General features: G+C 40.9%; 3 protein-coding genes across 3 annotated transcripts; 2 read left to right on the forward strand and 1 right to left on the reverse strand.

Annotated features, from left to right (window-relative positions):
* Positions 1 to 7063: 7063 nt before the first annotated feature.
* Positions 7064 to 23479, reverse strand: LOC135256881 (adenosine 5'-monophosphoramidase HINT3-like). The gene is made up of 5 exons (XM_064339121.1): positions 23248 to 23479; positions 10100 to 10217; positions 9193 to 9262; positions 8049 to 8175; positions 7064 to 7931 (listed from the first exon to the last, which is right to left on the reverse strand). Exons 1-5 carry the CDS (start codon positions 23329 to 23331, stop codon positions 7875 to 7877), a joined length of 456 nt encoding a protein of 151 aa, XP_064195191.1. The 5' UTR covers positions 23332 to 23479; the 3' UTR covers positions 7064 to 7874.
* Positions 13102 to 17075, forward strand: LOC135256879 (uncharacterized). The gene is made up of 2 exons (XM_064339119.1): positions 13102 to 14194; positions 14403 to 17075. The coding sequence occupies exon 2, from the start codon at positions 14762 to 14764 to the stop codon at positions 16709 to 16711; it is 1950 nt and encodes a 649-aa protein (XP_064195189.1). The 5' UTR covers positions 13102 to 14194; positions 14403 to 14761; the 3' UTR covers positions 16712 to 17075.
* On the forward strand, positions 19856 to 22604 carry LOC135256880 (uncharacterized). The gene is made up of 2 exons (XM_064339120.1): positions 19856 to 20703; positions 21136 to 22604. The coding sequence occupies exons 1-2, from the start codon at positions 19881 to 19883 to the stop codon at positions 21327 to 21329; spliced, it is 1017 nt and encodes a 338-aa protein (XP_064195190.1). The 5' UTR covers positions 19856 to 19880; the 3' UTR covers positions 21330 to 22604.
* Positions 23480 to 24762: the final 1283 nt, after the last annotated feature.

A 24762-nucleotide genomic window follows, 5' to 3' on the forward strand; every position in this document is an offset into this window, starting at 1 on the left:
CCAGTTTGCTGTCAACAATGGTGCCCATATATTACCCTCTTCTAATCTATTGTTTTTTCTCCAATGGCATGGTGTATCACGGAGGATTGTTTTTTTCTGAAGTCCATGACCATTTCCTTTCTCTTTTCTGCATCCAAGTGAAAAAAAAATGTTTCACCCCATTGTTTGGACTGGTTGATAATAGACTAGAGTATTTTCTTAGTTTTGGTGGTGTCCACAATCACAGTGTCATCTGAATACTTAAGAAGATTCATCTAATTTACATAAAGATTGATAGATAGTGATAAAGCATTGGGAATATTTCTCATTCACCAAACTTCTTAAATTCTTCTTTGTTTTGTTTGTAAGATCGCTATGAAAACAGCTTGGGATTCATGAAACATTCTCAGACCATTTGTTTGTATCAATGGTGTATTCGAGTGCCTGTTCATGTGATAGCATAACGAAACGCTCGAGCAATCCCATAAAAGCCCAGGTTGACTTCAGATTTGTGTGCAGACATCAGCCATCCATTGCTCTCCGTAAACATATGTATGCAATTACTAAAGATGTCCTGTCTTCTCCAGGGATCGTTAGCCAAGTTATCCAAAATTGTAAATAACAGCTGTGTTGGGTTTGACTGCTAGCTTGTGGATCTTCATATATACTCATAATCATCAATAATGTTTGTCAATAAATTAAATAAATTGCATATTACCAACAAGGATATTATCGTGAACTGAAATAAAAAATAAAAATGGAAAAAACAAGCATAATTAGAACTAGCAAACCTGCTCTTAAAACAGGAACTAAACTGAAACTGAAATCAAAATTGAAAACCAAATGAAAACTTAAACTAGTGAAAAATGTATTCAGTTATTCAGATAGGCTAGTTAATGTAGATAATATAGTGTATTTAGGCCTAAAAATTGTACTGAAACATTTTATTGTTAATATGAGGCCTTTAAAAAAAAATAATAAAAAAAATATATATATATATATATATATATATATATATATGTATATGTCTGTATAAAAAAAGGAATATACATTGTTGAACATCTCATTCCAAAACCATGGTCATTAACATGGAGTTGGACCCCCCTATTCTGCTGTAACCCTCTTCTGGGAACGCTTTCCGGTAGATTTTGGAACATGGCTGTGGGGATTCACTTCCATTCAGCCACAAGAGCATTAGTGAGGTTGGGCACTGATGGTGGGCGTAAGGCCTGGCTCGCAGTCAGTATTCAAATTCATCCCAAAGGTGTTTGTTGGGACTGAGGTTAAGGGTCTGTCCAGGCTAGTCAAGTTCTTTCCCACCAAACTCAGCAAACTATTTCTTTATGGATCTTGCTTTGCGTACGAGGGCCTTGTCATGCTGAAACAGGAAAGGATCTTCCCCAAACTGTTGCCACAAAGTTGGAAGTGCACAATTCTCTAGAATGTTATTATATACTGTAGCATATCCGCATCCTGAAGATTTCCTTTCACTGGAACTAAGGGGTCTAGTCCAAACCATGAAAAAAAGCCCCAGACCATTATTCCTCCTCCAGAAACTTTACAGTTGGCACTATGCATTCTGCCAAACCCAGATTTGTCCGCCAGACTGTCAGATAGTGAAGCGTAATTCATCACTCCAGAGAACACATTTTCCACTGCTTCAGAGTCCAATGTGCTTTACACCACTCCAGCCAATACTTGGCATTGCAAATGGTGATCTTAGGCTTGTGTACAGCTGCTCGGAAACCAATTTCATGAAGCTCTTGACGAACCGTGCATGTGCTGATGTTGTTTCCAGAGGTAGTTTGGAACTCTGTAGTGAGTGTTGCAACTGAGGACAGATAATTTTTACATGCTACGCGCTTCAGCACCGGGGGTTGTATGACCTACCTCTTTGCGGCTGAGCTGTTGTTGCTCCTATATGTTTCCACTTCACAACAACATTAATTACAGTTGATTGGGGCAGCTCTAGCAGGGCAGGAATTTGATGAACTGCCTTGTTGGAACGTTGGTGTCCTATGACAGTGCCACATTGATGGTCACTGAGCTCTTCAGAATGACCCATTCTACTGCTTCTTCCCTGGTGGCTTTCCATCATCTGAGCCGGAGAGCACACAGTGGAGTTGCCTGCAATTGGGGGAAAAAAGTCAAGTAAATGGGTATTTAAACCTAAGTGGGGTTATTTCATCAAGCCTACTGTTTCTTGTCAATCAAACCCTTAGTTGGTTGAGGTGTATTGTCCTTAGCAGGGCAGGAGCACTGACAGAGTTCAGGTCTCTTCTCTAGCACTGGCTTGCTGCACTGATTGTAGAAACTCTTTGTCTCCATTTGGCTGCAAGGTCAACTATTAATAACACGATGGCGATGATGATGGTGATGTTGGTGTTGGTGTTGGTAGTGATGGCAATGATTAATAACACGTCCAGGTAAGTTTCCTTCTATTGCAGGTCTATTAATCTGGACTTCTCCCAACACCACCTCAAAAGATTACTTCAAAAGATGACCTCCCTGACCAATAGCCACACCTTTAAGCTATGAAAAAAAAGTAGAATGGGGAGTTATCCTATTATTATCAGGTATTCAAACTGCAGAGAATAATGGTAATCCTTCATTAGGGTGCCTAAGATGATGCAGTATCAACCTCTCGAAAGTCTTCACGATATGTACATTGGTGCCACTGGTCTGTAGTCATTGAACTCGTCTTCAGCACTGGAACGAAGCAGGATGTTTTCTTCAGTCCTACAGAGAGGTTGAAGAGGTGTTGGATGATGCCTGCACAATCTTTGAGTACTCTTCTGCTGACACTGTCAGGATCAGCAGCCTTGCCTGGTCAAAACCTCATCAGCTTTCTACTTACCTGACTGGTGCTAATGAACAGGCTGAGAAAGGAGGAAGGGGGACCTGGATATGTGGTGTCAGTCATTTGGTCCTCTGTCAAGGGGAGGGAGCCTGTGTAACGAGGGGCGGGGGGGGGGGGGGAATCTTATGGGGGCTTGGGGAGGTGGCGGCACTTCTGTTTTGTGTCCTGCTCCCCCCTGTTAATTGTATGATTGTTTCCAATTGTCTCGTTATTCTATCATTGTTCCCACCTGTGTCTTGTTATCCCCTCCTTTTCTGGTTTGATTGGTTTTTGAGTTCATCTGTGTCTTGTTACCCCCTGTCTATTTAAGTTCTTTGTTCCCTTGACTCGGGTGCTGGTTCCTTGTGTTTGTTTCAGACCGTATGTACCTGCCTGTGTTTGTTTGACTTACATGTATCTGCCTGCCTGTGTTTTTGACCTGCTTGTGTGTGTGACTGTGTTTCTGCCTGTTAGTTCCTGCCTGGTTTCTGTCCTACCTGTGTTCTGCTCTGTGTGTGTTTTGAATTTTGAGTTTTCTGTTTTGTGTTTTTTGGTAGTGCCCCGCGTGGCCTTTTGGTTTCCTGTTAGCCTAATGTTGATTAAAATGTGCAAAATTTCATACTGCAAATGAAAATAAATGGAGGCTAAGGCCTAGGCTACTCGTTAAAACTGCCTATTTGGGGAGAGCTGGCTATATATGATAGTATTGCAAGAGTGGCCTATTTTGTGGATTAAACTAATTGCATTGATAATCAAGGAAAATCAGGGGAAGATTCCGCCACTGCTTAGAGATTAAAACAGATTTTTCTAAATCACATTTATCATTTAATCTCCCTAACACAGGGGTCAGCAACCTTTACTATCAAAAGAGCCATTTTTGGCCCCTCTCCCCTAAATAAAATTCATCTGGAGCCGCAAAACCTTTTTGACCCTTAAAATGAAGATAACACAGTGTATAAAGTTTTATATATAGTTATACTATATTCAGAGGGATTTGAATCTATCCAAAAGCTTATTTCTAGTATGTTTGACATAAGTTTTTAATGCAAAAGGAGGTCATACAAGATTCCAAAAAAAATCTTCGTTTCCAATTTTTTTTGTCATCCACTGTAAAAGAACAATAGTTTGTTGCATTTATGAAATCATAGAACAACAAAAAGACAACTGTTGACATTTTATTGCTGTTTTTACCTTATAACAAAGGAAAACCTCAAACTCTTATGAAGAGGAGAGAAAAAACACTGGCATGTGTAGACCTACTTTGAAATACAAACAAAGAACCATGCAGGTCTATTTCAGTCATTTCCTTATTTGTAGAACATTAATAAAATAAAAAGTAGCCGACTTTGAAATAAATCAAATGTATAGCTGCAGCCTAATAACTTTTAAAAAAAGAGTAAACATAAAAATAGGCCAGTTTGTATTTAATTATGATTTAAGTCCATTTCAGTCTTATTTGTAGAACATTAATAAAATAAAAAAAGTACCCCACTTTGAAATAAAATGTATAGCTGCAGCTTAATAACTTTAAAAAGAGTAAACATAAAAATAGGCCAGTTCGTATTTAATTATGACTTAAGTCCATTTCAGTGTGTTCTCATCCTCTTGTTTTCTCCTCAGCCACGTACAGCAATCAACCATCGAGCCTGAACATAAAACTACATCAGCTCAGGTTCTAAAATAAATATGTTTTTGCAAAATAATAACCTATTAAATGATAGTGTTCTCACCTGTTTAATGTGATTTCTGTTTCTGAACATCACTGCAGAGCTTCTCTATATTAGGGATGTAAGACGTGACTTAGCAGCGCTGTCTGCTCAATATCGTTTACATCACTTGACTCGTCACAGGCGATTGAGTATGCTGGAGCTGAATTAATCTCCTTAATTTGTTGACTGGTGATGTTTTCTGCCATCTTAATGGTCCTGTCCTTGACGGTGTTTGCTGATAGAGGCATATCTCAAATTTTCTGAACAATTTCACGTTTGTTTTTGAAGTCCGAGAATAGATGTTCTGATATTTTAATAAATTATTATTTCATGTATTCTCCATCTGTGAACGGCTTTCCGCGTCTTACTATCTCCTGAGCTGCCACAAAACTAGCAGCAGTAGTTGAGTTTGGAGACTTGATCCACTTATTGAAAGTAGATTTGCTCTGCTCAGCTTTCCGCAGCAGTTCCGAAATCGCTCTTTTTCGTTCATCTCCAGCTTGGTACTTTTCAGCAAATGCTGTGTGTTTCTTCTGGAAATGTCTTTCAAAATTGCATTTTTTGTTGTTTGCTAATTTCTCGCCACATATCAAGCATACAGGTAAACCCGCATCGTCAGCAGTGAAAGCAAATGAATCTGTCCACGCTGAGTTAAACCCTCTATTTTCCTCAGAGACTTTTCTTTTTTTAGATTTATCCACGGTTAGCTTACCTGGGGTCAGAAAATCTTGGGGTCAAGATTAGCCACCTTCAGACTGCCCGGAGAGGCGCCGGGGGTGTGACGCATATTTTAGTTGACGACATATTAAACAGTTTTTTTTTTTCTTCAGTGTGTCACAATATCACCTCGATCTCCAAAATAAGAGGCGTTCCCTTTGAAAAAAAATAAAATAAATAAAACAGTTATTTATTTCCATATATATATATATATATATATATTTTTTTTTTTTTTCCCAAAGCTATAGGGAGCCACTGCAGAGGGGCTTAAGAGCCGCATGCGGCTCCGGAGCCGCGGGTTGCCGACCTCCGCCCTAACACAATGCGAAGAAGCTGTGTGTCCCTTTCCAATTGCTTAGTCAGATAGTTTGCATGCTTGTTAATCACTGAAACTTAATTAAAACATTTTGAGGTCAATGATTAGTATAAAGGAAAGTTTTGCGCATCACCAGTTTTCAGCTCACCAGTTGCCGCTGGTTTTATTTTGTTTCAATTCAACAGTTAAAGGAGGAAGAAAGGGAGGACAAAAGAGGAGGATGACCGATTATTTTCGTGGGTAAAACAAATTATCAGCATTAATGACACTCAATAAACTTGAAATATTGTATGTAAAAGCTTGCATCAATAGTATACATTCTATTAAAAACATTGTTTTCCTTAATTACAATTATGTGCACAATACATTAAAGATACAATTATTTTCAGCTGAGACATTCATTGGTTTGTACCCTTTTTCACCCACCTCACACCAGATCTCAGGGTCCACTCACCTCCAAAATCCCAATTTAACCCGATTACAGCTGTACTTTGTTTTGGTATAGCAACATTCATATACATAAGGCATGTAAAAAAAACAAAAATTAAAACAGATTCTTTATACCACAGTATTTGTTGTGAAGTACAATAGACAGTTTTGGAATGGAGTTGTTTTGAAACTCCAAAAATCTACTAAAAGTCAAATGTCTTTACACCCAGCAACTTCTGAAATGCCGGTAAATGCCTGGCAGTGTTGCTCGACCAGCTTGCTCTGCCTCACAATTTGTGTATTCTGGATGCAAAAGATGCACAAACAAAACAGAGACTATTGTCCTTACAATGCAGTACAATGCCTCTTCTTTCTAATGATTTCATTGACTAAAATACTGGACAGCTTTCTGTGCTGACCACCACCACCACCGTTAGGAGTTATGGACAACCTGCAACTAGTTCCAAAGTGTCACAGAGTATTTCCCACATTAGCTGGCTTGCTCTGTCCTTTCTCTGTCACACAATGGCCAGGAATGAAAGGAATTCAATGGAAAACCTGGCTGGTGGTAGATTAAAGAGCACTTTGCCCCCACACACAGTTGGTGATCTAGAAAAGTTGGCTGTGTCCTGACCACAAAAAGTCCAGTGTACAAATCAACCATCAGAAACCTTCATGCCAATAGGCTTTTTGGATGGCTTGCCAGAAAACAAACCCTAACTGAAGTCAATCAACAAAAATAAGAGGCCTATTTGGAGTTAGAATTTTGATAAACAACATTGGAACTAGACTTTGTTTGCTGGTTTTTGGCTGGTAAAAATGATAAAAGTCTAGGAAATGCAAAAACTTCCTGGTTGATAAATATTTGTACGTATTTTAAAATACGTGAAATGCAATGAATTTGTATTCAAACCTACATATTATTAGATTTCATGGGATATGTTTGCAGTATAAGTACAGCAACCCCCTTGAGATGAGAACACTTCATGAATGGAGGTTGTTTGAAACTTTTGAACATTGTATTACTTGGCAACATACTCAATCCCTGTGTGTAGAATAACAGACAACACAACATTGGTTGGTCTTATTTTATTTGTTTGACATCCAAAAAATAAATAAAAACTAAAAAAAGTCAGATGGAATGTTGTAAAGCACTGTAGAATTCTAAATTGCCTTGTAATTTTGATTTAGCGTTGAATGAGTGTTGAATGTGGCCTAACCTTGCATTTCTTTTGGGCCAAAGGGGGAACTGTAAGGTGGAATTGTGTATGTGGAACCTGGTGTCTGTCTGTGTGGTTTGATGCAAATCAAAAAAGAGACTGCCCCCTAACAGCCACAGGACACTCCAGTGGAAATAGATTACCTTCAGCAAGACAACATTCCTTCCTGCTTCTTACCCAATGCATGCTGGGATAGGCTCTAGCACCCTCTGTGACCCTAACCAGAATTAGCGGGTATAGATAATGGATGGATGGATGGAAGATAACATTCCTATCTCTCTCTCAGCCAGCCAGCCGGCCAGTCGTCATCTCTCAGTCTTTCTCTCTCTCTCTGTTGATAAAGTGCTTGTGTAGAGTATGGTGCAGAAAGCTTTAACAGCAACATAAATAATCAGTAAACATTTTGCTAGTCTCTCTTTACGTGAGACTTTCTGCTCACCGGACTGTGTAATTGTCATTCTCTGAGCCCCTCTCAAAATGGAATTTGCACAGTCACTTCAAATTTTACATGAATGACTACACCTTTAGACATATACTGAAGTAATTCATTGGATAAAGGAACTCGCTCAATGATGCATTACAATCTCGGAGTTACAAGCTCAGTTCTCAAATAATTATGCTACACTGTCGCTCCAGTGATGATACAGATGACACATTCAATAAAGTCAGGGTTTACTAGGCTGGTCCTTCTGGGATTTCAGCTTCTTGAGCAACTTTTCAGCCTGCAAAAAAAGTCACATCAGTTACATACATCTGAACAGGGCTCTCTTGTTTATGGTTGTGGAGAGCAGCTTCTCACTGTGAGGAGGGCTTTGGGAGCGTGCACAGTAAATACTCACTGTTAGAAACCTGAAGGATTGAGGCCCATAGTTGCGGAGAGATCTGGAGTCCATCTCACTGGCAGGTGCCAGCACATGTAGGTGCAGGTGAGGCACAGAGTAGAAAGGAGGGACATGAAACCCCAACCTAGACAGACAGCAACGCCTGGTGATCTTGAGGACTATGCATGCAGCATTTGCAACAAGTGTTCTGCACAAGAATCCCATACATGTAAACAGACTGCAATGTAGTGGAACAGTTCATACCTTCATTTATATAAATAACTTTAAGAAAATAATTGTATTGTGAATAACTGGCTTGTCAATACCATCACCTGACCTACTCTAATTGTACACATTAATTCTCGACTACCTCATTAATTGCACACATCACTTGAAAGAAATAAACGTATTTATTTAAAACATATTTTTCACATATTTTGAGTGAAGGGGAACTAAAATGGTGTTGGGTGAGTGGCTACTTCTTTTTAGTGAAACCATAACGTATACCTAGCCTAATATATAGTTATTTATTTATTTATTTTGATGGGGGGGGGGGGAAATCAGTTGATTAGGTTGATTATTCTTAATGGAGTGGTATTTATGGAGATGTTCTGCAGAATATGCAGGCAACATAAACAGCCCTCTGAACCCCCTGAAATATTTGGCAGGGGAACACTGAACTGGATCAGAATGATCTATTGAGCACCACACCTAACCGATGTGATATTGGAACACCAATCCTGGATCAGTAGTCATCCTGACAAATACACCTGGATCGGTGATCCTTGGATCAGTGATCCTCTTGAGAAACACACCAGGATCAAAGTGGTCTCTCTGAATGCATCATGGCCAAAGTGCAATGTAACAACAAAATAATACATAATGATGACACCAGACCATTCAATGGATTTAGGGTCATCATTTACCTACAGTATAGATAGTAGTATCCACAACTGTGTCAAATATGGACTCTAGCTCCTTATAATCTTTTTCAGTCAATGAATACCTCAGTCAATGAAACTTCATTACATTACAGTTATTTGGCAGACGCTTTTATCCAAAGCGACATACAACTTTACAACGACTTCCTCTACAATGAAAAAAAAAATAATGATGCATTCATTAGATTTCTGACAACTGGTTGAGGCACTGGGGGCTGTACCTGATGTCACGAAGATCAGTGAAATTATGTTTCAGCAGCACAGCTTTTCCCACCTCCATCATCTTCTTCACTGCCAAGAAAACGCAATTGGCTGATCAATCAACCAGTCAAGCAAATAGCACAAGTTAGGGGACTACTACATGGCTCATCCTCTTAAGGCACTGCCCCAGTGTTTGTCTTGGTTAATTGATGTATTTTGATAAGTTGTATTTATCGTGTAATCCTCTTATATTTTCTCTAACAGGTTTAACTATTTTAGTTGATCCAAGGTTTTTCCATTTTTGGTTTCTGAGTATTTCCCTTCCACCTATATGGTTACTGTTGCCCTTAACACCAATTTATGCACTTGTCTTCTCATTGTATATCGCTCTGAATACGACCATCTGCCAAATGTCAGAAATGTAATGTGCCCTGGTCTGCCTTCGAATCTGAACCGTGCTAGAGCTGACAGTGGCCATAACTGCTGCCCAGCGAGGGTGAGGGTAACCATGCCTCATAGCACAGTGACCCATACTGGTCAATTGGATGCCCACATTCTGCGTGCTCAGGCTGCACATGAAATGTCTTCCTTCGTGCAAGCTCCACCTGGCGACTGCAATGTGAAAAGAAGCAGTGGCTGACATCCCTTGTTTTGGAAGACAGCACAATTTGAATGATATGGCAGGTCTGCCGTTCACTAATATGCTTGGTAGGCACACCCCATACCTATACAGTACTGAGAGTTTGCACTTCTCAGAGTTTCCCACATATAATAACTACAACAACCACAGACTCACTCCTTAAAAACATCAAATACTGTACCATCTGACATCAGGTGAATATCCAAAATTCAGCCAGCCACACATTAAAGCTAAAACCTGGAAGTGCAACAATGAATAGTGTATGTCATTACTCCTTTTTGAATTACCCAAGGGCACATGCTCCTTCCTGAGTGAAAGACAGCTGACTATGTGCGTATTGGGAACGACGAGGTAGTGATGCTTAGCTCCAGGTACCAAATCTCGGAAGCAGCACAGCTCTTCATCCTGCCAGAAGGACAGAACACATAAGAATTTAAGTATATCAAACAGCTAAAGTTGCAAAACACATTTTAACACTGAGAGGACTAGACCTATTTTCCCAATTTTGGGGGGCCCTCGGATTTTTGCTGTTCAGTATATTGCACATCACGTCTTACATATGATTTTTTTCAGTACAAAATTGTCCTATCTGTTATTTTACCATAGACTCATGCTAGGAGACTGTAATATGGCAAATGGACAGAGATCGCGAGACGCCGGAGCACCCAGCGAGACCGGTACCGAAATAAATGTTCTCCGATTTTCATTTAGCATAGCACTCCAAACACACGTCCAGTGCCTGCTGGGTAGTAATTTGCTAGGTCAGTATCGAAGAAGCAAAGGAATAATATAACAAAATGAAAAAAAGAGTACTGGAATAGGAAAGTAAATGCCTTGCTTGTACGTGTCAGCATTGCTCTCCAAACATGCGTCCAGCACCGACTGGGCAGTAATTTCCCTGGTCGCCATCGAACTAGAGATGGGCAAAAATGAACAAACGATTCTTTTTGAATTATTCTTTTTAGTGTCCGGTATGTACCGGGTCAGCCTGTCGAACGTCTGAGTGCTCATGAATCGGATTCTCCCTGCATTTTTCCACTCAAAACTTCTACCTGCTACGGTAGGTGCAGCGCGCAAATCATAGCAAGTGGAACAACCAATGAATGAGCGAGTTTAATCAGACTCGAGACAGACAGCCTGCACTCACTGAACGAGATCGAATGAACCGTTCTCTCAAACCCAGATGTCAAAGAATGAGCGAGTTGAATCAGACTTGAGTCGAGACAGGCAGCCTGCACTCACTGAACGAGTTCGAATGCCAGGAAGAATGACAAATTGATGTAGTCAAGTCACATTTCTGTAACATCGTATTGGGGTTATATAGCCTACCTACATACAAGCATGGGCTCGTTACTCAGAAAATGTCATATATATAAATAATACACAGTTTAGCAAAAATTAGATGTTTTACTGTACACCCAAAAAAAATTAATTGGTATCAATACTCACCCCGTTTCCTGGAATAACTGACGAAAAAAGTTTATATTCTATAAATAGTGTCAAGAGCGGTCAGCTTACCACTTACAGTTTTTCACAGAGAAACTGACACCATTGTTTAGAAGTATCAAAACTCGAGAGGTTTGAAAGGTTTGGTACATTTACATGTGTCAACTCGAAGGAACCGATACTGTGAAAAGAATCGGTCCGCCCACCACTACATCGAACAAGACCAAGTCAAAACCTAGTATATGCCTGGACCGGCCGACCAATGGTGTAACTTCATAACTCGGCCGATCAATGGTGTAACTTCATCACTCACTCCGTCACAGACATTTGCAGTTATAGGGCTGGCTCTGCTGTTGCGGTCCAGCCAAAAAGCAAAGGAATAATATAATAAAAATGTAAAAGAATAGGAAAGAAAATTCCTTGCTTGTATGTGTCTGCATCTCACATTTCCTGGATAAGGGGGTGACTGAGACAATGCAGCTGGGTATCTGTGTGACATTCCTTACATTTCTTTGTCCCACAGTGCTCAGCAGATCTACTGCCAGCAAAAACCGAAAGTGTGAGACAAACATAGCTGGCTCCTTTGTGTTGTAAATGATTAGTACCAAGACAGTTTGCATCAAACAAAAGCCGCGTTTCCACCAAAAGTACCAGGAACTAGTAGTCCCAGGAACTACTTTTCAAGCAACTAAAAGGTTCCTTCAGCTCATTGTTGTCTGCATTTCCACCGCGGTCTAAAGACCCGCAAAGATTAGGCAAATTAAACCTCAGGGGTTTAATCCACTATCAGTCATTTTCCAACTTTCCATTCCTCCCCATTAACCATACTCAGATCTCCCCTTGCTTTGATAAACCTGTCCAGTGTTAAAGACATTGCTTCATGATTTTTGATGCGGTGAACTACACTAGACAATTCAGCTGTTTTCTGTTTACTAACTTCACATATCCCTGTCTTTCAGTGTAGACTGAGGGTATTCAGACTCACCCTTTTAACTTTTGCTTTTCAGACTGTCAAACTATTGAAGCAGGCAAAGCCTACCCCCAAGAAAGATTCTTTCTTTTATTTTGCCCCCTTTGCTGCATCAACTTATTTCATGTTTTTTTTTTAAGCTCCTTAATTGTGTTGAAATGATAAACTGTAGCATCAAAAGATTTGGCAGTCTGTATATCCAATGTTTTGACGAAACCAAAATTTATTCTTAGGAATGGAAAGTCTTATTATTACATGTAGATTCGTTAAATAGCATTACAATAGGACCAATTAAAATCCTCGTACATTTTTTTCAAAATTGATACATTTTGATGTCAATTTTGTATGCAGAACCATTTTTGGAATGAAAACCATTTTTTTTGCAGATGTACATGCGTTGTGCAAGCAAGTAAAATGTATTTTGTTCAGATTTGACATTGTTTTAGTTTGTGCACAAATTTGAAGGTCTGAACTGAATACAATTGTGTCAAAACACTGTAATGGTTCTTGATTCCAAGGCATTACCAATATTATTCACAAAAAGGGGGGGGGGGGGGGGGGGGGCATGCTTTAATTTCTGTACTGTACAACGGCTCACTTGTGACAAGGTTGGACACGATATTTTTTATTCCTATGCAAAGCAGAGTACCACTTCCTCTGCCTAATTTTGTAAATTGTCTTGATTATTTTATTAGATCCTCTACGATCTTCGCTCATTTCCTCGTCCTTCCCTAGGCTAAAAAAAACCCTCACCAGTTACAGTATGATACCACCTCTCCTGTGAGAGTAATAACATGGCTGCTTATGGTTTCATTATAAAGTACGTTGCAAGGTTTTGCGTTGCTGCTGCATCCAGTGTAGGAGAATTTTGAGACTCCCCATGAGTGTGATGAAGTCACATGTTAAAGTTAAAGGTATTCCCATCAATGTTGATCAGACTGTTTCCTCCAAACTCTCAATGCTTCATGATAAAAATTATATACACTCATATATCACATGTATAACTATATACTAATATAATCAATATGTAATCCAATAACTCTATATCAGTAGTTGCAGCAAAGCTTATGGTAACGCAAGAAACCACAGTATCCACTGTAGAAAAAAGGCAAACGCAGAAGGCTTAAGAAAAATCATACTTACTCAGCAGAAAATTAGTGCCAACTAGATATGCTAGAAAACTAATACTTTACAGTGACCCATGTGTAACCTGAATAAAGTAAAAAAGGTACAGGAGGCTATATCTCTATGAACTTGTATGTGTAAATGGAAAAATACAGAAAGCAATGACGTGTATGCACAGTGAAAAAGTACAGAGTAAGGGAAAATTGGAAAAATACAGACAGCAATGACGTGGTGTATGCGTAAATGGGAAAGTACAAAGTAAGGGAAAATTGGGGTACCTGTCCACTGATGAAGATTAATTAAGAACATCAATAGACTAATTAAAGACATCAATAGAACTAAAAATCAGTTTTGGGGCACCTGTCCACTATGATAAGAATAAATAGAACATCATAAGGACCGAAAATCATCTTTATGCCAAAAAGGTCAAGTTGACCCACGAACAGGAAAGTGAAACTCCTTGCTGTGCCAGAAAAGACCAGAGGGCTGATATTTTTAGAAATGTGTTAAAGGGGGGTTGTGGGCACAAATTGTGTATAAAATGTATGCAAAACTGACAATCGAGGTTCAATTCCCCTGAATTGATCCGGCTTTGTGCACCTGTGCAATAAAGTCTAAACTTTCTGAAGAGTTTGCTGCTGTTGTGTCTTTTCCCTCCTGAAATTGTTTTCTACAGATTGGCGATTGGCGTGGAACTCTGTCGTTTCCTAGACACGACATTTGGGGGCTCGTCCGGGATACGAAAAAGGTACCATCCTTTCGTAAAACCAACCCGGACACTAACACCGAAAATTGAGTGAAAGAAAAGCAGCGAGCTCTTCAGAAACGTGCGCTACGAACCGTGAGTGAATTGAGTGTGGTATAAGAACAGGACAATATATGTTTTTTTGTTTGTTGCAAAATGTGCTGAAACTAGGATAAGTGTTTAAATGCATTGTGGCTGCTGAAGGTTTTCGCTGTTGCTGTTGTTTGTTGCAAAATGTGCTGGAATAGTGTTTAAATGCATTGTGGCTGCTGAAGGTTTTCACTGTTGCTGTTGTTTTAAAAAGAGGTGCCAGAGACTTGGGAGGAGAGAAACCCAAAAAAGGCCACCTGCAAGAGCTCTGGTAAAAGCGTGTTTGGGAAAAACACTGTCCTCTGAGGTATAAAGTAAGAAAAAAGTATTGTTGGTAAGGTAAAATATTGTTCAACTGTGTTTATGCTTAGATTAGATGCTTGTGCTTGCGCAGAACTAACGTTGTATTGAGGAAAAAATTGTGATTTATGTGTAGGTGCAACTATAAAGGAAAATAAGTAAAGAAACGTGAAGTGTGTAGAAAGTATAAAAAAGGGGAAAATAAAGGTTAAATATATAATAAAATCTTCAAATAGGGAAATAGGATAAAAGTATTAAAATAACCATAAAATAATGGAAAAAGGAGAGAAAACGCCGGTTGAAATAATCACGGGAAAATATCCTGAATGTAAAAAGGAGATAGAACATATATCAGGAAAATGGAAAAAAAGGACTAAAAGAATGGCGACAAAATGGCCTAAAGAGGGCACGTTTGATGTAGAAATATGCGATCAGATGGGAGGGGTAATAGCAAATTATAGAACAGGAGACAAGTCAGAAAAAAGAAAGCGAAAAAGAGAACAGGAAAAAAGAATTTTAGGATGGTTTAGGTCCGCTTCCCTAGAAAAATATGTAGGAATGAGTGGGGGTCGCAGTGAAGAAATGACCCCCCCTCCGTATACCCCGCAGTCATCAGGACATGCGGACATAAAAGAGAAGGGCGTGTACCCAATAGGCCCGGTAACATCTGCAGTAACAGTGTCAGTGTGTCCAGTAGTAAAAATACAGGTTCAGATACAAGGGTGGGTAGAACATGAGGAAAGTGAGGAACAGCTCGGGATAGAGAGAGCGCGGCTTGAGGAAGAAAAGGGAAAAATAGAAAAAAGGGTAACAGAGCTAAGGAGAGAATACAAGGAAGTGGAGGAGTTAGAAGAGCTGTTAAAAGAAAAATATAACCAGTATGATGAATACCATAGCCGGTTAATAAAAAAGGCAAAGGAGATAAGAGACACTGAGAAAAAACAGCAAACGTCTAAAATATGCCAAAAGCCTGAACAGGTGGGGCCAAAAAGGGACGGGGAAACACATAAAAAATGCAAAACTGCGGGGTGGGGAAATTTTAGATGGGAAAAGCTCCCGTATAACAAGTGGGAAGAGCTGAAGAAAAAAATTACCAAGAGAACAGATTCCCGAGATAAACATAAGACAAGTTTAACAAAAGGCACTACAAGTAAAAAGCAAATCCCCCAATCAGAGTATGAATTAGAAAACAATGAAGGGGAGGAGTTCTCCCCAGCAGAAAAAAGTGAGGCGAGCGACAATGAGGTATGCCAAGCAAGTAATAGCAAGGCAGAAGAGTCAGACGGGGGAGAGGGGCCTGCACAGGTGGGAGGAGATTTAGCTGGGCGATATCAAAACACAAGAGAAAGGCCGCCAACCCGGCGTAACCCAGCAGCAGAAGGATATAGCCATAATGCTAGTAAACCCAATACTATAGCACCATTGTTGATTAAGGAAGAGGGTGTACCCCGATACATTCCCTGGTCCACCCAAGATATGCATAATGTAATAACCAATCTCCCTGATTTGCAGAATGGAGCAAGCCACTGGATCAGGGTGCTGGAGGAGGAGACGACAGGCCGGATCCTGGCTGTGGGGGACCTGAAGGCTCTCCTGGGAAAGGTTGTGGGGATGGAAACAATGCTGGACATATTTGAGCAGGCTGGCTTTGACAGAAACCATGCGCAGTCTCCAGCAGTGGACGGTGGGCCGTTTGATAACGTGCGTGGGGTTGTTTGGACTGCTCTGCGAGCCCTGTATCCCGCACGACTGGACATGGCGGCCTTAACGGGACCGCCGTTAAAAGACAATGAACCACCGGCGACATACATCCACATGCAGTTGCGCAGGTGGAGATTGTTAACTAAAAGGGACGTACGGGCAGATCCCATAATGACCACCCTCTTCCGCAAAGCCATCCAGGAGGGGATGTCACCGGAAGTGGGGCGCCGCCTCAATGAGGTGGTGGGACTGAACACCATGACACACAGAGAGTTTGTGGATCACGTGGTGCACGCTGTGGACAGGCAGCGGAAAGAAGGGAAAAAGCTGGAAGATCAAACAAAAGACATTCAAAGGAAGCTACTGCAGTTGCAGCTGGAGGAGCTGAGAGCCAAAGAAAAAAAGGCGAGAGAAATAACGGAGCTGAGAGCCAAAGAAAAAGAGGCGGAAAAAGTGGCATCGGTGAAAATACAGAATATGGACAATGAATTCTTTGACTTTGAAGCCACTCCCCCCGCCTGAACCACGGAGCAGCCGGATGGTGCCCCAGCCGACGGTGGTCTACGACTTCTCCGGCATCCCTCACCCAGTGGCCATGCAAGGTAATATGAAAGGGGGGGGCACCCAACCGGGTGGGTATCAAAGGGGGGGAGGGCCAGGGAATGGTGGTCAAAATAATCAGTGGAAAGGGCAGCTGAATCAGAATAACAACATGCAAAATAGAAATTGGAACCAACAGAATTTTTATGTTTCAGGGGAACGTGCGGCCCCACACATAACGTTAAAAGTCAATCCAGGGTACCAAGCTCAGGACCTAGGACCTATGGTTAAGAGAGCAGAAGAGCTCCAGTTCAGGCCAACAGAAAATTCTTTAATTTGGTGCACAGCAGATTCCCATCAATTTTTTGATCAGACTGTTTCCTCCAAACTCTCAATGCTTCATGATAAAAATTATATACACTCATATATCACATGTATAAACTATATACTAATATAATCAATATGTAATCCAATAACTCTATATCAGTAGTTGCAAGCAAAGCTTATGGTAACGCAAGAAAACCACAGTATCCACTGTAGAAAAAGGCAAACGCAGAAGGCTTAAAAAACCATACTTACTCAGCAGAAAATATTGCCAATGAAATGCTAGAAAACTAATACTTTACAGTGACCCATGTGTAACCTGATAAAGTAAAAAAGGTACAGGAGGCTAACTCTATGAACTTGTATGTGTAAATGGAAAAATACAGAAGCAATGACGTGTATGCACAGTGGAAAAGTACAGAGTAAGGGAAAATTGGAAAAATACAGACAGCAATGACGTGGTGTATGCGTAAATGGGAAAGTACAAAAGTAAGGGAAAATTGGGGTACCGTCCACTGATGAAGATTAATTAAGAACATCAATAGACTAATTAAAGACATCAATAGAACTAAAAATCAGTTTTGGGGCACCTGTCCACTATGATAAGAATAAATAGAACATCATACAGACCGAAAATCATCTTTATGCCAAAAAGGTCAAGTTGACCCACGAACAGAAAGTGGAAACTCCTTCTGTGCCAGAAAAGACCAGAGGCTGATATTTTTAGAAATGTGTTAAAGGGGGGTTTGTGGGCACAAATGTGTTATAAAATGTATGCAAAACTGACAATCGAGGTTCAATTCCCCTGAATTGATCCGGCTTTGTGCACCTGTGCAATAAAGTCTAAACTTTCTGAAGAGCTTTGCTGCTGTTGTGTCTTTTCCCTCCTGAAATTGTTTTCTACAGATTGGCGATGGCGTGTGGAACTCTGTCGTTTCCAGACACGACATTTGGGGGCTCGTCCCGGGATACGAAAAAGGGTACCATCCTTTCGTAAAACCAACCCGGACACTAACACCGAAAATTGAGTGAAAGAAAAGCAGCAGAGCTCTTCAGAAACGTGCGCTACGAACCGTGAGTGAATTGAGTGTGGTATAAGAACAGGACAATATATGTTTTTTTGTTTGTTGCAAAATGTGCTGAAACTAGGATAAGTGTTTAAATGCATTGTGGCTGCTGAAGGTTTTCGCTGTTGCTGTTGTTTGTTGCAAAATGTGCTGGAATAGTGTTTAAATGCATTGTGGCTGCTGAAGGTTTTCACTGTTGCTGTTGTTTAAAAAGAGGTGCCAGAGACTTGGGAGGAGAGAAACCCAAAAAGGCCACCTGCAAGAGCTCTGGTAAAAGCGTGTTTGGGAAAAACACTGTCCTCTGAGGTATAAAGTAAGAAAAAAGTATTGTTGGTAAGGTAAAATATTGTTCAACTGTGTTTATGCTTAGATTAGATGCTTGTGCTTGCGCAGAACTAACGTTGTATTGAGGAAAAAATTGTGATTTGTGTAGAGTGCAACTATAAAGGAAAATAAGTAAAGAAACGTGAAGTGTGTAGAAAGTATAAAAAAGGGGAAAATAAAGGTTAAATATATAATAAAATCTTCAAATAGGGAAATAGGATAAAAGTATTAAAATAACCATAAAATAATGGAAAAAGGAGAGAAAACGCCGGTTGAAATAATCACGGGAAAATATCCTGAATGTAAAAAGGAGATAGAACATATATCAGGAAAATGGAAAAAAAGGACTAAAAGAATGGCGACAAAATGGCCTAAAGAGGGCACGTTTGATGTAGAAATATGCGATCAGATGGGAGGGGTAATAGCAAATTATAGACAGGAGACAAGTCAGAAAAAAGAAAGCGAAAAAGAGAACAGGAAAAAAGAATTTTAGGATGGTTTAGGTCCGCTTCCCTAGAAAAATATGTAGGAATGAGTGGGGGTCGCAGTGAAGAAATGAGCCCCCTCCGTATACCCCGCAGTCATCAGGACATGCGGAAATAAAAGAGAAGGGCGTGTACCCAATAGGCCCGGTAACATCTGCAGTAACAGTGTGTCCAGTAGTAAAAATACAGGTTCAGATACAAGGGTGGGTAGAACATGAGGAAAGTGAGGAACAGCTCAGGATAGAGAGAGCGCGGCTTGAGGAAGAAAAGGGAAAAATAGAAAAAAGGGTAACAGAGCTAAGGAGAGAATACAAGGAAGTGGAGGAGTTAGAAGAGCTGTTAAAAGAAAAATATAACCAGTATGATGAATACCATAGCCGGTTAATAAAAAGGCAAAGGAGTAAGAGACACTGAGAAAAAACAGCAAACATCTAAAATATGCCAAAAGCCTGAACAGGTGGGGCCAAAAAGGGACGGGGAAACACATAAAAAATGCAAAACTGCGGGGTGGGGAAATTTTAGATGGGAAAAGCTCCCGTATAACAAGTGGGAAGAGCTGAAGAAAAAAATTACCAAGAGAACAGATTCCCGAGATAAACATAAGACAAGTTTAACAAAAGGCACTACAAGTAAAAAGCAAATCCCCCAAGCAGAGTATGAATTAGAAAACAATGAAGGGGAGGAGTTCTCCCCAGCAGAAAAAAGTGAGGCGAGCGACAATGAGGTATGCCAAGCAAGTAATAGCGAGGCAGAAGAGTCAGACGGGGGAGAGGGGCCTGCACAGGTGGGAGGAGATTTAGCTGGGCGATATCAAAAACAAGAGAAAGGCCGCCAACCGGCGTAACCCAGCAGCAGAAGGATATAGCCATAATGCTAGTAAACCCAATACTATAGCACCATTGTTGATTAAGGAAGGGGTGTACCCGATGCATTCCCTGGTCCACCCAAGATATGCATAATGTAATAACCAATCTCCCTGATTTGCAGAATGGAGCAAGCCACTGGATCAGGGTGCTGGAGGAGGAGACGACAGGCCGGATCCTGGCTGTGGGGGACCTGAAGGCTCTCCTGGGAAAGGTTGTGGGGATGGAAACAATGCTGGACATATTTGAGCAGGCTGGCTTTGACAGAAACCATGCGCAGTCTCCAGCAGTGGATGGTGGGCCGTTTGATAACGTGTGTGGGATTGTTTGGACTGCTCTGCGAGCCCTGTATCCCGCACGACCGGACATGACGGCCTTAACGGGACCGCCGTTAAAAGACAATGAACTACCGGCAACATACATCCACATGCAGTTGCGCAGATGGAGATCGTTAACTGAAAGGGACGTACAGGCAGATCCCATAATGACCACCCTCTTCCGCAAAGCCATCCAGGAGGGGATGTCACCGGAATTGGGGCGCCGCCTCGATGAGGTGGTGGGACTGAACACCATGACACACAGAGAGTTTGTGGATCACGTGGTGCACGCTGTGGACAGGCAGCGGAAAGAAGGGAAAAAGCTGGAAGATCGAACAAAAGACATTCAAAGGAAGCTACTGCAGTTGCAGCTGGAGGAGCTGAGAGCCAAAGAAAAAAGGCGAGAAATAACGGAGCTGAGAGCCAAAGAAAAAGAGGTGAAAAAAGTGGCATCGGTGAAAATACAGAATATGGACAATGAATTCTTTGACTTTGAAGCCACTCCCCTGCCTGAACCACGGAGCAGCCGGATGGTGCCCCAGCCGACGGTGGTCTACGACTTCTCCGGCATCCCTCACCCAGTGGCCATGCAAGGTAATATGAAAGGGGGGGGCACCCAACCGGGTGGGTATCAAAGGGGGGGAGGGCCAGGGAATGGTGGTCAAAATAATCAGTGGAAAGGGCAGCTGAATCAGAATAACAACATGCAAAATAGAAATTGGAACCAACAGAATTTTTATGTTTCAGGGGGAACGTGCGGCCCCACACATAACGTTAAAAGTCAATCCAGGGTACCAAGCTCAGGACCTAGGACCTATGGTTAAGAGAGCAGAAGAGCTCCAGTTCAGGCCAACAGAAAATTCTTTAATTTGGTGCACAGCAGATCAAACAATGATCAAAATTATGGTAAATGCTCAGATGTGGGGAAAGCCCCAAATGGTGAGGGTACCGTGGGAAGAGGGTACAAAACGAGAAATCTCAAAAGTGTGGTGTTGCAATATGTTGATGACTTAATACTATGTGCAGATACAAAAGAACAGTACATAAGGGGGGCAAAAGGGGGGACACAAGGTGTCCAGGAAGAAGCTGCAGCTCTGCTCTCAGAAGATGGGGAGAGCGGAGGGACTGCGGGCGCTGACACCAGCCCAGGGAGCAACAGCACCAACAGTGCCCCTGCGGGTCCAGTACCAGAATCGCAGGTCGGCTTTCCAGGGGAGTGACGCGCAGACCGCGTACTCTGGATGGGAAGATATACCAGGAACCTACCACCTATGAGGACTGCAGCAACACATCGTGCTACGAATCAACGTGTTAAGAAATTGTGTATAATAACTTTGTTGGGTCATTTAGAATAATATATACAGCTTTGATATGTATAATCAATTTTTTGCGACTAGAGAGAGTGTTGGAGGAACCATGGGAACAACGTTACATTGAGGAATCTGATACATTTGGATGCTGCTATGGCAGCAGGGGATGCGCAGGCACCCAACATAATATACAGGGGTGGTGCACACCCGACACTGTCTGACGCTGAGAATAAGAACACAGCGAGGGGTGTTTTTCGGGGCCATGAGGTTTGACCCCGAAAGGGGGAATGTAGGAGAATTTTGAGACTCCCCATGAGTGTGATGAAGTCACATGTTAAAGTTAAAGGTATTCCCATCAATGTTGATCAGACTGTTTCCTCCAAACTCTCAATGCTTCATGATAAAAATTATATACACTCATATATCACATGTATAACTATATACTAATATAATCAATATGTAATCCAATAACTCTATATCAGTAGTTGCAGCAAAGCTTATGGTAACGCAAGAAACCACAGTATCCACTGTAGAAAAAAGGCAAACGCAGAAGGCTTAAGAAAAATCATACTTACTCAGCAGAAAATTAGTGCCAACTAGATATGCTAGAAAACTAATACTTTACAGTGACCCATGTGTAACCTGAATAAAGTAAAAAAGGTACAGGAGGCTATATCTCTATGAACTTGTATGTGTAAATGGAAAAATACAGAAAGCAATGACGTGTATGCACAGTGAAAAAGTACAGAGTAAGGGAAAATTGGAAAAATACAGACAGCAATGACGTGGTGTATGCGTAAATGGGAAAGTACAAAGTAAGGGAAAATTGGGGTACCTGTCCACTGATGAAGATTAATTAAGAACATCAATAGACTAATTAAAGACATCAATAGAACTAAAAATCAGTTTTGGGGCACCTGTCCACTATGATAAGAATAAATAGAACATCATAAGGACCGAAAATCATCTTTATGCCAAAAAGGTCAAGTTGACCCACGAACAGGAAAGTGAAACTCCTTGCTGTGCCAGAAAAGACCAGAGGGCTGATATTTTTAGAAATGTGTTAAAGGGGGGTTGTGGGCACAAATTGTGTATAAAATGTATGCAAAACTGACAATCGAGGTTCAATTCCCCTGAATTGATCCGGCTTTGTGCACCTGTGCAATAAAGTCTAAACTTTCTGAAGAGCTTGCTGCTGTTGTGTCTTTTCCCTCCTGAAATTGTTTTCTACAGATTGGCGATTGGCGTGGAACTCTGTCGTTTCCTAGACACGACACCAGTTATGAAAATGGAAACATATTTGATTTTGTATTTAGTCAACATTTTCTGATCCAGAATATGAATGATTCTGTGCGTACGTTTTTCCCTTTCAAAAGTGGACGACTGACGTAAGGCGTTTCTTGCTTCTACGCAGTTTACCGTAATTTTGTTTTGATCCCCTTTGTGAAAAGGGAAGAAATATTGAAAAGTTAGATTTTCGATAAGTTACCTGCCATTTGACGTAGGTTAATACTCCGGGATATAGTCTACCAAGCATGTCTGAATACTTTTAGCAGAAGTGTCGCGCATTAGTTCATATGAAGCATTTTAGGAGTGGTACTTTTGAAGCAGAAAATTGACTTTCTATAACGCAAATACGGTAGACTACTACGCTTCAGCCGTAAACTGAACCGGCTACGTCAAAGCGCGGAATAAAAAATTTACTTCGGCTCTATATCTTTAACGTGGCACATTGCATACTGAACCGGCTACGTCAAAGCGCGTCAAAGCGGGGAATAAAAAATTTACTTCAGCTCTATATCTTTAACGTGGCACATTGCATACTTACACTTTGAAGTATTTCGGTATCAGTTTTTCTCTGTACAATCTCACAGAAGATACAATTTTGGTCATATTCATTGCAGTGATCCATACTGTTTTGCGCTTCAGTGGCTGGCCTAATTAAGATCCAAGTTTTTACGAATGTCTTCCTGTATGACAATCACTGGTACATAGAGCCAGGAAAGAACAATGTTGTTGCGCTCACATGCCTAGGTCCTGAATCGAAATCGCCGCCCCGCCTTAAAGGGATAGATTACTTTTCACGTAACTCCAAAGTAGTTTGCCACCACATGCTGTAGCCACGTTGTCAGATAACGTCTGATCTGAGTTTGTAATTTAATCGGAATGCAAGATATAAAATGTACCATTCCAAAAATGAAATATGACTATTTCACTCATGCTTCATCAATATAATTTCATGGCCTATGTTTTAGAGTATGACAACTCATGAACCATCATGAGGCAAGCAAACAAAGAAGCCCCACTAGAATGGGAGAAAGAGTTAAATAGGGTGCAACCCTCAGCACATGTATGCCTCAGTTGAATACAGATCTTCACACCTCCACCCACCAGCCTTCTGTTAAATGAACTGGATTCTACTGCTAGAAATTTGGAGAATTTCTATCTAATTGGGTACTGAGAGGTGTTGTGACTGAGTTCTATTGCTAGAAACTCTTAAACTTGTTACCTAACTCTGAACTCAGAGGTCTTGTATGACGTGTACCTAGTTCTGAGTGAGGTGTGGGGGCTGACTCCAACATTCAAGTGTACATACCACTGTGCCTGGGACACAGTTGCACATAGAAACATACGCACCGGCTCTTGTGGGGTTTATATCTGGGTTCTTGGTATTTGTGAAGTTGCAATATAGCTAGAAAGGAAGATGCAGAAGAAATCAAAGTATGATGGTGATGGTTTATTAATAAATGATCACCAGTTAAGTCTGTGAGGCCAAACATAAACACATTCAGTACCTATAGCAAAACATCTTCTCACCACCATGACAATAAACATTATTAATTATAATGTGCAATCTATTTTTTATTTAATCCGACTGGATTATTTGAAATTGCTTCATTTCTGCTTGGAAAAAAATAAATGATAAAAAATGGCAAGAGTGTAATGGAGTTGAAACACCATGTGGCACAGTCTGGAGTAGAGTCAACTCTCAATCCATACTCATATGGCTGCAGGCTTAATTTCCAGCCATGCCACTTCTGTATAGTGTCCATCTGTAAGTTTCTGTGCTTCCCCCCTCCTAAGTGAACAAGATAAATAAGGGGGTTGGAGAATTTGCTCATCAAGGGAAAAAAAGGTAGTAACATACACATGACATATTCTTTATTCTAATGTCTCCTTTTGAACATCCATCCATTTTCTAAACTGCTTATTCCTGGTCAGAATCACACGGGGGCAGGAGCTTATCCCAGCATGCAATGCACTAGAGGCAGGAATACACCCTGGGCAGGTTTACAATCTATCGCAGGGCCCACACATCATTCACTCACATATGCATACCTAT

The sequence above is a fragment of the Anguilla rostrata genome, chromosome 6 (genome assembly GCF_018555375.3).
Source record: "Anguilla rostrata isolate EN2019 chromosome 6, ASM1855537v3, whole genome shotgun sequence".
In the NCBI taxonomy this organism is placed as follows: Eukaryota; Metazoa; Chordata; class Actinopteri; order Anguilliformes; family Anguillidae; genus Anguilla; species Anguilla rostrata.

Bases quoted from the DNA above. Each gene is read 5' to 3' on its own strand.
- LOC135256880 (XM_064339120.1), top strand. From the start codon at position 19,881: ATGCATAATGTAATAACCAATCTCCCTGATTTGCAGAATGGAGCAAGC. The intron at 20,704-21,135 runs GTAATATGAAAG...TACTATGTGCAG, and splicing joins TCACCCAGTGGCCATGCAAG to ATACAAAAGAACAGTACATA.
- LOC135256881 (XM_064339121.1), bottom strand. From the start codon at position 23,331: ATGGATCACTGCAATGAATATGACCAAAATTGTATCTTCTGTGAGATT. The intron at 10,218-23,247 runs GTAAGTATGCAA...TCCTTCTGGCAG, and splicing joins ATACCGAAATACTTCAAAGT to GATGAAGAGCTGTGCTGCTT. The intron at 7,932-8,048 runs GTGAGTATTTAC...CTTTTTTTGCAG, and splicing joins AATCCTTCAGGTTTCTAACA to GCTGAAAAGTTGCTCAAGAA.
- LOC135256879 (XM_064339119.1), top strand. From the start codon at position 14,762: ATGGAAAAAGGAGAGAAAACGCCGGTTGAAATAATCACGGGAAAATAT.